Genomic DNA, 13,644 nt, shown 5'->3' with positions numbered 1-13,644 from the left:
GAATGTCTTCATAATGACGTCATATGCTGGATTCTATTTCATGAGGTGTTTCCAGACTTTAACGGTAGTATATTTCCTGGCAAAAACATTTGTGCATCATGATTGGATTTCTGAGCATCTACACTCAAGTTTACATGTATACACAGAGATGCTGAGTACTGCTCCTAGATCTTTTTTCTGGACCTGATGGTACTGTCCATGAGTCACATTAAGACATAATCCTGTTTTATGTTTTAGGCCCTGCCACAAAACAAACATGGAACATTTGTGGTGGAGAAACCCAGAGAACCAGAACCAGCAGTAGTGAGTAAAGAACAGCAGAATACCTCACTGGCACAGGTTAAACCTGCATATACAGTATATATATATATATATATATATATATATACGAGGTCTATTAGAAAAGTATCCGACCTTATTATTTTTTTCAAAAACCATATGGATTTGAATCACGTGTGATTACATCAGACATGCTTGAACCCTCGTGGGCATGCGAGAGTTTTTTCACGCCTGTCGGTTACGTCATTTGCCTGTGGGCAGTCTTTGAGTGAGGAGTCGCCCACCCTCTCGTCATTTTTTCATTATTTAGGAATGACTCAGAGACTGCTGCTTTGTTTGATCAAAATTTTTTCAAAACTGTAAGGCACAACTGAGTGGACACCATTCGATAAATTCAGCTGGTTTTCGGTAAAAATTTTAACGGCTGATGAGAGATTTTGGTCTGGTAGTGTCGCCGTAAGGACGGCCCACGGCGCCTGACGGCGATCTGCGCTTCGAGGCGGCAGCGTCTCGCCGTTTCAAGTTGAAAACGTCCAGATTTCAGGCTCTGTTGACCCAGTAAGTCGTCAGAGAACAGAGAACTTTCAGAAGAAGTCGGCATGAGTTTATTCGGACATTCCATTGTTAACGGACATTTTGTAATGAAAGACCGTGCGGGCAGAGTCGCATGTTGGGCCGGACCCGACCGTGGGGGGTCGCGATAGGAAAAACACCTCCGTTGGAAACCTTAACGGGCAAGTTGGAACATGCCCAAGCTGTTAAATAATTTCTGTTACTCACTTGTTGAAAGCCATCAAAAGCCGCCTGAATTTTACAAATGGTTTTCAACACAGAGGTGTTTTTCCTGTTGCAGCGCACACAGATTTGCCGAGTCGTCACGGAAACGACTCGGCGAATTTGCGTGCACGTCTTTCATTAAAAAATGTCCTTAAACAGTGGAATGTCCGCATAAAGTCCTCATGCCGGCCTCTTCTGAATCTTCTCTGTTCTCTCACGACGTCCTGGGTGAATTAAGCCTTAAATTAGCATGTTTTCAGCTCGAAACAGGCCGACGACGGCGCCTGGAAGCGCTGCAGGACGTCCCGCTCCATGAGAAGTCCTTACAGCGACAGAAACACCCCATAATCTCTCATCAGCCGTTAAACTTTTCACAGAACCCAGCTTAATTTCTCAAATAGTGTCCACTCGGATATTCCTCACAGGTCCAGAAAAAATTTTGATAAAGCAACGCGCGCTGTCTCGAGCAGCGTGTGAAACAAAGGAATTCAGCCGAGAGGGCTGAACCACATCTCACTCAAGGCCTGCCCACAGGGAAATGACGTCACCGACACGCGTGAAAAAAACTCACGCATGCGCACGAGGGTTCAAGCATGATTGGTGTAATCGCATGTCATTCAAATCCATATAGTTAAAAAAAAAATGAAAGGGTCGGTTTATTATCTAATAGACCACGTATATAAAAATCCTGTCCAAATATCCATTTTCTGTTTGAAAATAATGAAGTAATATTTTAAGTGTCTGGTATTACTTTGTATTTAGCTTGCCTTGTGCTCTCCTATGAACCCCTTAAACATATTCATGAATTAATATTATTGAGAAATGTGTGTGTGTGTGTGTGTGTGTGTGTGTGTGTGTGTGTGTGTGTGTGTGTGTGTGTGTGTGTGTGTGTGTGTGTGTGTGTGTGTGTGTGTGTGTGTGTGTGTGATTTCTGCTGCAGGACATTGAAGCAGCTCTGAGTCAGATCAGACAGGACAGGAAACAGCTGCAGAGGAAACACAAAGACAAGGTGACAACAAAGTGTGTTTACCTCAACCAGTCAGAGGTCACATCACAACACAACAGTTCACATGTTCATTACAAATGTGTTCTCAATGTTTGTGTTCCCACACAGTATGAAAGCTCTGTGACATTGACACACCTGTTGATTACCATACTGTGGACACAATCGTTCTTCTTCTTTCCATTTTGATACTGCCTCATTAATACAGCGTTAGCTGCAGCTCGTCACTTTAGATTCTTCTTGCTGTCACGGTACATAAAAAGTAACAACCTAATCAGTGGAGAAGATAACTGTAACAATTGCTCATTTTTGGAATCAAGTACTAAAATTGGCACACATACACCTTAGACCAGTGTTTTTCAACCTTTTTTGAGCCGCGGCACCCTTTTTATATTTACAAAATCCTGCGGCACACCACCAACCAAAATAATATTATAATGCTATTACCTCTGGTTTTGCGCAGAACCCAATTATCGCAATAGAAAATCGATACAGAAAACATCGCATTTCGAAAATCCTCAAGCATTTTGCGCTCTGATCTCAAGTAGGGCTGTCACGATTACGAATTTCTGGAGACGATTAATTGTCAGACAAATAATTGCGATTGACGAATATATTGTCTATTTTTTTTCTTTTTTTCCCCTTCTTTATATTCTACTATTGTAGTATAATTACACAACTCTGGAAGAACGTTTGGCTTCTGTGAGTGGACAAACTGGGAATGGTGCAACATTTTTATTTTTATCTTCATTTTACATACAGTCCCAACTTTTTCTGATTTGTGGTTGTTTCTGTTGCATTTCTGAAATTGTTTCTCCTCATCAGTCACGTTTTGTGCTTAAACACTACATTAAGCTCAAGACTGAACAAATAAATACCTTTGGAACATAACAGCTGTTAAAGTTCAGAGTTCTCACCTGCTTTTTGTGATCTGTGCGTCTGAACATTTTTTTTTGTGTATCTCAGTTCATTCATATATTCTCATTTTTTAAATATGTTTTTAAAGATATTTGACCGTTTATTTCATCTCATGATCTCATAAATTCAGCATACGACGCGCACATGGTGTGAACAGGACGGTAACGGCAGAGTCACACCTTTAGAGAAAGTTCAGAGAGAAGTAAAAGCTTCACGTTTTCGTTTTGTTAACATGTTCACTCCATTTAAAATCCTCTCTCTGCTCCGCGCTCGCTGCGCACTGAACGTGTCGCGCCTGCATTCAGGAATCTCCCTCACCCACCCCCTCCCTCGCAGTCTGCAGCCTGTTAACTCCGCGCGCGTGCACACACAGGCACAGACACACACACCGACAGCTCCGCATTTTAGACGCGGCTTTTGAAGGAGACGGTACTGTTTTAATCAGCCGTCAGCCTCCTTGTTATTGTCCCGCCTTAAGACGAGAGCGAGGCTGCAGCACGCGAGGCTGAGTCGTTTTATGCTTTATGGATAAAATAAATAATTCATGGTAATCGCGAATATGAAAAATACCCACGGCACCCCTGACGATCGATCACGGCACCCTAGGGTGCCGCGGCACCCCGGCTGAGAATCACTGCCTTAGACATTACTCTTTTGTAAAAACGCATTAGCCACCTAAATTTTCAATAGGCAGCCAGGTAACACAAAACTGCAGATATTTTTGATGCCACTCTTTGACAAGCAAGCTCCACTAAAGCTGTGTGACACGTTTCATTTTTGCAGATATCTTTTATGTATTCTGTGATTATTTTTTCCATAAGTGGACAGATGTCAAAAAATTGTAAAAAAAAATTGATGTGTGTGTAAATCTTTCTAAATTTTGTTCAACAGAAGGGAATCATGTTTGAGATTCGGCTTGATGATGAGGAGGTGAAAGAAGACACAGAGGAGCAGAAGGATGGGCAAGGAGTGGAGGAGAAGATGAATGATGGAAGAGAAGAGGAGGAGGAGGTAACACCTCACTTTTTTTGTCGTTTGTTTTGGTCCTCTCTCTCACTCGGTCTTCAACTTTCCGAACAGGATGTGGACCTTCTGAACCAGACGCTGAGCTTCCAGGCTGGAGAAGAGCTGCAGGTCAGAGATTGGACAGAGATGAGGAGGGCATGGAGCCGGAGGACTCCCCAGACGCTGCTGGACGCCCTCGCACACATGACCTTTGCCTCTGTGTGTAGCAGCGTGGCTGAGGCTGAACATGGTACTGTGGAAGCACAATAAGATGACACACAGTAGAAATACCAAGAACATTTAAAGGTCCTGATGAGAATCTGAAGACAGTCAGTGCAGCGTGTCCTGTGTGCATTGCCCCCTTCAGGTATGGAGGCAGCAGGGCGCCTGCAGTGGGACGATGGTCCTCCCGTTACTCTGCTGAATGCTCTCGCTCAGGCTGAGCTCACTTCATCCACTCTGGGCTCAATAACAGCAGGTCAGCTGTCAATTACTCACACGGCATCTGACAGGAACAGTGAACTTCAGTGGACCTCTCCCCTCCCCCAGGGTTCCATAATCTCCCAGACTGACTGTGTCCCTTTAAATAGATGAATCACTAAATCACAGTTTAAACAAATGCAGTAATGATTTACATTATTTTCTAGAATCAGTTTCCTTGAAGACTGTGATCTTGTGCTCTGCCTGTCTTTTCTGTCAGAGTTAAAGGCAAAGAAAGATGACAGCGAGGAGGAAGACTCTGACATGGAGATGAATGAAGAGCGTCTGGAGCCGAGGTCAGATGACGATGACACGTAAGTTAACGTCTGTTAACTCTGGGCTTTCATTTGGACGTTTACTTGAAAGTAGAAGGATTTCTGGTCTGGTGTCATTTTGTCACTCAGTTCATTTTGCTAAACCTCTCATGAGGGCACCTTCACACACAGTACAAATAAGTAGAAATCAGGGCGAATCACGGCGGAACAGCTCGTATGAGCGAACCACAAAAACATTAAGCCGACAGGCAGGCGTGAACAATCCCACTGCGACGGTTAACCATCGCAGTAGGAACACAGTGTGAGCAGCTGGAGCATGTGTAACCACATTGCACAGCTGCTGTGGGAAAAAAGCAAAAATGCATGCCACCCACAGGATTTGAACCTGCCGTTTACAAAAGCTCTGATACCAGTGTGCTACCATTGCTGGCCTGTAAAAGGTGTGAAAAAATGCCTGAAGTCAACAAGGAGATGGATGTATTTAAAAAAAATCCACACACCATACAAACAACAACGCATTTTATTGAATCCCTCTTATCAAGTGGACAGTACAAGTATGAAACATCTGTTCCTCTGTAGATGACCCATGGTCATAGACGTACAGTCATGAAATGAAATGAATGAGAAGCAGTGCGCTCTTATATCCATATCTGCTGAACCGGGCGTGTCCAGCCGGCCCCACGCATGTCTGGCCCGACACACGTGTCTTGTGGAAGTCGTGCCACAGGACAGACACCGCGTCATGTGGAACAGAGCTCACATAGGTGATTTGACATTCAGATCGCCCGCTGCGTGTTATGATCTGACGGTCCGTATCACCTGGGACAGCCTGTCAGTGTGCGCGCTTTCCAGCCAGTCGCAAAAGCGATATATGTTTTTATGTATTTCCACGTGAGGACAGCAAGCACACACACGCACGTGTTCGTCAAAACATAGTACGTGTTCTGCAGCATTGACGTCCAGGACAAGAGATGTCAACTGCTGCTGTTGACAGCCAGCCATGCTCCCTGTCCGTTCAGCACACAGACCAAGGTGTCACTTTGTGATCAAATGAGAGGCGATCAGATGAGAGGGGGAGCAGCGCAAACCACACATGCCACATGTTGTGGTGGGGTGAGCGGGGGGAGCACGAGAAACACACACACGTGTTGTGCGGGGAGCCAACACTTTGGCATGCCACATGTGTACTTGGCAACTCCACAGTCATGGGGCACTTAGACTAATTTCACATCCAACTCAAAAGTGATTGCCTGCTGACTGTTTTCATGCTAACAGCGCGAATGGCCACACATTTTCTAAGTCCCAGCGGTGTTAGATGTGTGTGTGTGTCACCTGGAATTTGTCCGACACCTGCCGCGAGAGGGATCTAATGGGTTGTCACAGGGCACACTCTGTCTTTCAGCCACTGGTGTGCGAAAATAGTAGCAACAGGTGTACGAGGCGTTGGAGGCAGCTACAATTTTTCATAATTAGCATGCAATTCCTCCTTCGTGCAATAGTCGACGTAGATCGTGTTATGTGTGACGGGGCCCCGAGTTTTGGTTTTCCATCTTGAGGATGATTTGCTTCCCTTAGAGATCAGCAGCAGTTTACATATTCAACATTTGAAATCACCTCAATTAATTAAGCTATATGCCATTCTGAAGATGAGACAACCTAACTGACTGCAAACAAATCCTGTAATCTGCAGTCTGATCTGTGTCCCAGACTTAATCTGGCTCGATTTCCAGATCTCACTGTTTCACAGTGGTTTGCACGCTGTGTGGGTGGATGTCTTTCAGACATGGACACAAGCGATCTGAATGGAATGTGGCAGCTATTTCAACATCCACAGGAGGCAGTGTTTGAGTCATTTTGCATTCGGAGGCACTTTGAATATCATCCAGAGGAGTCTGTGGAAAATCTGGGGTGTATAATAAGCTAAGAAAGTGGGCTATAATGGCACTGAGGGTAGATTGGTTTGAAGAACCTGTGAGCAGAGGATGCATAATCTGGGGCCTAGTGACACTCATCCTGCTTACAGAGGAGTCAAAGCAGCTTGTTTCTACGAACGTACACCTCATGCCATTGAACTCATGGTAAGTTGACATGATGTTGACAGATGATTCTGCTGTACTGCCCCAGTGGGCCAGCTATGCATGCAGGTGTTTAATTTGGATTCTCTTGCCAGATCGCTGGAAATTGTGCATATGGTTCTGTGATGTGGTGCTGGTGCATGCACCCAGAGCTAACCTGACCAACTAACTATTGGTCAGTGGTGGGCACACGTCCGATAATCCGATAACAGATAATTATTGAAGATAATGTTTTCATTATCGGATTATCTTTTTAGATAACTTTAAAAACTATTATCGGACTAATTATCTTCCGATGAATTGTCGTCCGATAACTTTTAGACCGATAACGTAGTAAACCAAGCTGAACAACAGCAAACATTTTTAAAATTTAAAATCAGTTGAGACCTACCTGTTGAAAGTTTTCTAAGAGATGTATAGTTCCACCCTCTGCAAACAGAAGCAAGCTAGTTTCAGGAGAAACCACTCTACCCTCTGCAGGCAAAGAAAACTGATCACACACACACACAAAAAAATCATTTCCTTTAACACCATACTGATATCACCCAAGTCATCCACAGGCATACATTTTTAACTTATGGTTCAAATTTTAACCAAACTAATTTCAGACAAGTTATTTAAAATTACTGCCATGCTTGAAGTTTTATAAAGTGAAAACATCAGATATATGTTTTAGTTTTAAAGTAATGTGTTAATTTTTAAGGTTTTGTGAGCACATGCTGTGTCCAGCAGTGCATTATGGGTAATCTCAGTACGTTCACGACAGGACAAATGCATTTCAGACACTCTGTTCAGGCTCCACGGACAGCAGCATTAAACTCTAGTGCCTAAAACTCTCGTGAATATATTCTCTGGGTTTATAGACATTATTGTATTTGCGTTTTTAAATTCCATGCATCTTAAATGTAGCAGACACGGATTATCTGGGATTTTGTTTTGGCAAGTTTTTCAGGCCTCTACTGCCATCTACTGGCCAGTAGTGTTCATGGCAGCATTCGCCCTAAGTACGAAGCATCTGGGCACCAGTAGATGGCAGTGTTCTATTTATTTGGACCTCGGTTATATCAGATGGTTGTCAAATCAACTTTTTGGCTTTTCAAATGGCTTTTTTTTTTTCTTTTTTTTTACAAATTAAGTTTAAAAACAAAACAACAACAACAACAGCAAAAAACATTACAAGACAGCTCTGTGGTGTTTGCACATGCACAGTGCGAGCGGTTGGATGCTTGTAGCTCTTAAGGAGCAGGATAACCTCACGACGGCCGACCAGAATAATATCAAACAGGTTTGATTTTCATTCGACCATACGATCGGCGATCAGGAGGTGGTCGTGAGATGTTAAACGCAGCTTGTTACTCCATGTACACTACACGATGCAGGACGCACGATTAACCTGAAACTCGGTCCAAAGAATTCTCACACGAATGAAAAATCATCTGAAAAAGGACCAAAACTCGCACAGTGTAAAGCCAACATTTATGTGTCAAGACAATATTGAGTGCACGTTTTACAACATCATAAAATGTGCGCACAGCACAATATAATAAAACGTGCGCACATTCTCTCCACATGCAAAACATTTTGCGATGACACTTCCAGGGCTCCATAAAAATGCCTGTTTTTACAAATAAAAAATGGAATATTTTACAAAAGCACATTTATCTGTAAACACCAACACATGACACATTAACGTGTTAGTTTACATAATGAATGACTGAACCAATCAGTGTTTAGCAGAGGCACTTTTACCCAGAATCCTTTGCGATCTGTCTGTGTTTGTTACAAAACCTCAGAATTTGTGCATTATTCAACATTAAAAGATACATGTTATATTTTAACTTTGTACAAATGACAGAATTGACATTAATGGAGTTATTCTATCGGTATTCACACAAAACCATAAGTCAGGATGCCTTTATTTTTCAAGACCTCCGCCTGACCGGAGCATTGTGATTGGCAGAGAGCTGGCTTTGTGGCTGCTCTCAGGGTGCTTCAGTGCTGTAGCCGTGTAGCTTCCAGAAGGGGGCAGCATGTTCAAACATGGAAATGCTGACATTGTTTGGGTGTTTAAACTCAAATTCAGCTTGTTAGCAGTTGTAAATGTACCAGAGACAATACTGGAATTTATTGGTTATCGGTTATCTGTAACTTCCGATACATTTTTGGGTGGTTTATCATTTTATCTTTATCTAAGATAAAAGATAAAAAAAGCCCTCCGTAAAGCTAGGACATCTTTCTACTCATCACTAATTGAAGAAAATAAGAATAACCCCAGGTTTCTTTTCAGCACTGTAGCCAGGCTGACAAAGAGTCAGAGCTCTATTGAGCTGAGTATTCCATTAACTTTAACTAGTAATGACTTCATGACTTTCTTTGCTAACAAAATTTTGACTATTAGAGAAAAAATTACTCATAACCATCCCAAAGGTGTATCGTTATCTTTGGCTGCTTTCAGTGATGCCGGTATTTGGTTAGACTCTTTCTCTCCGATTGTTCTGTCTGAGTTATTTTCATTAGTTACTTCATCCAAACCATCAACATGTTTATTAGACCCCATTCCTGCCAGGCTGCTCAAGGAAGCCCTACCATTATTTAATGCTTCGATCTTAAATATGATCAATCTATCTTTGTTAGTTGGTTATGTACCACAGGCCTTTAAGGTGGCAGTAATTAAACCATTGCTTAAAAAGCCATCACTTGACCCAGCTATCTTAGCTAATTATAGGCCAATCTCCAACCTTCCTTTTCTCTCAAAGATTCTTGAGAGGGTAGTTGTAAAACAGCTAACTGATCACCTGCAGAGGAATGGTCTATTTGAAGAGTTTCAGTCAGGTTTTAGAATTCATCATAGTACAGAAACAGCATTAGTGAAGGTTACAAATGATCTTCTTATGGCTTCGGACAGTGGACTTATCTCTGTGCTTGTTCTGTTGGACCTCAGTGCTGCTTTTGATACTGTTGACCATAAAATTTTATTACAGAGATTAGAGCATGTCATAGGTATTAAAGGCACTGCGCTGCGGTGGTTTGAATCATATTTGTCTAATAGATTACAGTTTGTTCATGTAAATGGGGAATCTTCTTCACAGACTAAAGTTAATTATGGAGTTCCACAAGGTTCTGTGCTAGGACCAATTTTATTCACTTTATACATGCTTCCCTTGGGCAGTATTGTTAGACGGTATTGCTTAAATTTTCATTGTTACGCAGATGATACCCAGCTTTATCTATCCATGAAGCCAGAGGATACACACCAATTAGCTAAACTGCAGGATTGTCTTACAGACATAAAGACATGGATGACCTCTAATTTCCTGCTTTTAAACTCAGATAAAACTGAAGTTATTGTACTTGGCCCCACAAATCTTAGAAGCATGGTGTCTAACCAGATCGTTACTCTGGATGGCATTTCCCTGATCTCTAGTGGTACTGTGAGAAATCTTGGAGTCATTTTTGATCAGGATATGTCATTCAAAGCGCATATTAAACAAATATGTAGGACTGCCTTTTTGCATTTACGCAATATCTCTAAAATCAGAAAGGTCTTGTCTCAGAGTGATGCTGAAAAACTAATTCATGCATTAATTTCCTCTAGGCTGGACTATTGTAATTCATTATTATCAGGTTGTCCTAAAAGTTCCCTAAAAAGCCTTCAGTTGGTTCAGAATGCTGCAGCTAGAGTACTGACGGGGACTAGCAGGAGAGAGCATATCTCACCCGTGTTGGCCTCTCTTCATTGGCTTCCTGTTAATTCTAGAATAGAATTTAAAATTCTTCTTCTTACTTATAAGGTTTTGAATAATCAGGTCCCATCTTATCTTAGGGACCTCGTAGTACCATATTACCCCATTAGAGCGCTTCGCTCTCAGACTGCGGGCTTACTTGTAGTTCCTAGGGTTTGTAAGAGTAGAATGGGAGGCAGAGCCTTCAGCTTTCAGGCTCCTCTCCTGTGGAACCAGCTCCCAATTCAGATCAGGGAGACAGATACCCTCTCTACTTTTAAGATTAGGCTTAAAACTTTCCTTTTCGCTAAGGCTTATAGTTAGGGCTGGATCGGGTGACCCTGGACCATCCCTTGGTTATGCTGCTTTAGACGTAGATTGTGGGGGGGTTCCCATGATGCACTGTTTCTTTCTCTTTTTGCTCCGTATGCATCACTCTGCATTTAATCATTAGTGATCGATCTCTGCCCCCCTTCACGGCATGTCTTTTTCCTGGTTTTTTCCCTCAGCCCCAACCAGTCTCAGCAGAAGACTGCCCCTCCCTGAGCCTGGTTCTGCTGGAGGTTTCTTCCTGTTAAAAGGGAGTTTTTCCTTCCCACTGTGGCCAAGTGCTTGCTCATAGGGGGTCGTTTTGACCGTTGGGGTTTTTCATAATTATTGTATGGCCTTGCCTTACAATATGGAGCGCCTTGGGGCAACTGTTTGTTGTGATTTGGCGCTATATAAGAAAAAAGTTGATTGATTGATTGATCTGTGCCCACCACTGCTATTGGTCCATTTGTAAAACAAATCACACTTATGGACTGAACTGTATTTGTCATCAGGAACTTTGAGGAGTCAGAGGATGAACTGAGAGAAGCTGTGGCCGACTCCATGAGGAACCTGTTGTTCCTGGACACCAACTTGAGCTCAAATGGGGCAGAGAGCAGTACTGCGAATGCAGCAGTGGATGATGGGATAAAGGAGACTGAAAATGGAGGTGCGGTGAGCTCTGTAGATCAACAAATCCAGCTGGAGGATTCCACTGAGTCTGAAGGACCCGGCCGTCAGAATGACGCGTGAAATAAGCAGCATCAGATGAGCTGAGTGATCTTAAATTCTGTAGTCTGTGGTGGACCATGACAACATTACAGTAACTTTAAAAGTTCTTGTTACTAGAGCTAAATTTAGTCTGTCTGGTGTTGGTCTGATAGGCAAAGAGTCTTTTAACATGTGGCCCGTATATGCACTTTGTGGCACTCTTTTCTTCAGATCTGTGAATCATTATTTACCAGTAAAGCAGATTAACTTCCCTTTCTTAATCTGTCATAAAGTGAAAAGGATTTCTCTTCCTGCACTGACCATTTCCTGCCACTGGATGGCAGCAAACAAGAAGAAATTCATCTGTCATGGTTGACAATTGTATTTTTGCAGTGTTGTAATTGTTGAAAAACTCAGAACAGTTTCCAGATTAACAGACTTAAAATGTAACGGCAAGCTCTTTCTAAATAAAATATTTTATTTAGTTATTTTTTTACTTTCTTAAATATATCCATGCTTTGAACCATTCACAAACAGAATGCAGTAACAACAATTAAACAAGAGATTTGGTCAATATCGCAATACAATGTATTTTAAGGGTTTCTTGAACACGCATGCACGCACACACACACACACACACACATATATATATACTTATATATATATATATACATATATACATATATGTATATATATATAAATAAAACATTAAATAATAAAAGTCATTCTCTAACAGTTAAATAAATTGCTGATCAATAATTGAGGAACAGCATTAAAACAAAGGTAGCGGCCGCATTCCAGCACGCCGCAAAGATATGCAACTATATCAAAGAAAACAAAGAGTTAAAAAAAACACTCCATTATTACCGCTGATTCAATTCCACACTGTTAATGTGCAAGTCCTTGTTTTTGAATGTAAAGAAAAATTCTTTAAAAAGGTGCAGTTTAGGAAATATGAATATGAAGGTGCAGTTTAGGAATATCAGAATGTAATTGGGCATCGCAGTCTCATTTGAGGACGAGCGCTAAGGACTAAAATATGACACATATGTAATTTCTCTACTTCCAGGACAAAAACACGGCATTCTCTCTGAGATTTTGAGCAAATTACACACAAAGTGAAAATGCAAAGAAAAAGTGATGATGCAGTGGAAAGTGGACATGTGTTGTTTGTTTATGACCCGGAGCTCAAACATGTCGAGGCAGTTTTGCAGACGAGAGAACTCTGGTTAGCTGTGTAGGCTAACACTTAGCGACGCAATGTCTCCCATTTACCCCGTCTTCCCTTCTCCACTGGGAACTGAAAAAGAAAACTTTTCACAACTGCTTCAGTGATTGCAGCTGAAAATAAAACGGTACACCATTTTTCCGTGTGAAGTTATGCTGTGTATATATTGCGCAATGGGACCGGATTCTATGAGGACTGCCTTCTTCCACCTGCGAAATATAGCGAAGATTTGTCTCATCATGTCTATGGCTGATGCTGAGACCCTGATTCATGCGTTTGTTTCTTCTAGATTGGACTACTGCAATGTTCTATTTTCTGGTTTACCGCAGTCCAGCATTAGGGCTCTCCAGTTGGTTCAAAATGCTGCAGCCAGACTTTTGACACGAAGCAGAAACTTTGACCACATTACACCCATTTTGGCATCTCTTCACTGGCTTCCTGTCCCTGTGAGATCAGATTTTAAGGTTGTGCTACTAACCTATAAAATTGTTCACGGACTGGCACTTCCCTACCTAGCTGACCTAATTAAACCCTATGTACCGGCCCCGGCTCTGCGTTCTCAGGGTGCAGGACTACTTTGTGTCCCTAGGGTGAATAAAAAGTCTGCGGGTCATAGAGCTTTCTCTTATCGTTCTCTTATTCCTGTTCTGTGGAATGATCTCCCTGCATCAATAAAACAGATTCTGTACAGAATTTGAAGTCCAGACTTAAGATGCACTTATTTTCCCTTTCATATGGGTAGCATACTGGCATAGTATGTTACTATGCTTTTTACTCTTTTAATTCATGTTATTGGGAAACGGAGTGGGCCTCGGTCTCAACTTTTTTAAAGTCTGTGTCTTTTAGTGAAGCTTAGGACTGG

The 13,644-nt window shown here is 42.0% G+C and overlaps 1 protein-coding gene across 1 annotated transcript in view; it reads left to right on the top strand.

Annotated features, from left to right (window-relative positions):
* The window catches only part of LOC117525103 (serine/threonine-protein kinase Nek5-like), a 138,617-nt gene extending 126,180 nt beyond the window's left edge, over positions 1-12,437 (top strand). The window contains exons 13-19 of the mRNA XM_034186942.1: positions 238-339; positions 1,997-2,065; positions 3,869-3,988; positions 4,058-4,232; positions 4,350-4,460; positions 4,683-4,776; positions 11,359-12,437. Of these exons, the coding sequence (XP_034042833.1) occupies positions 238-339; positions 1,997-2,065; positions 3,869-3,988; positions 4,058-4,232; positions 4,350-4,460; positions 4,683-4,776; positions 11,359-11,596 (909 nt within the window). The 3' untranslated portion in view covers positions 11,597-12,437. The remainder of the gene's footprint in view (positions 1-237; positions 340-1,996; positions 2,066-3,868; positions 3,989-4,057; positions 4,233-4,349; positions 4,461-4,682; positions 4,777-11,358) is intronic.
* The last annotated feature ends 1,207 nt before the right edge of the window (positions 12,438-13,644 follow it).

The sequence above is a fragment of the Thalassophryne amazonica genome, chromosome 14 (genome assembly GCF_902500255.1).
Source record: "Thalassophryne amazonica chromosome 14, fThaAma1.1, whole genome shotgun sequence".
Classification (NCBI taxonomy): domain Eukaryota; kingdom Metazoa; phylum Chordata; class Actinopteri; order Batrachoidiformes; family Batrachoididae; genus Thalassophryne; species Thalassophryne amazonica.
This window is presented reverse-complemented; position numbering and strand designations above follow the sequence as displayed.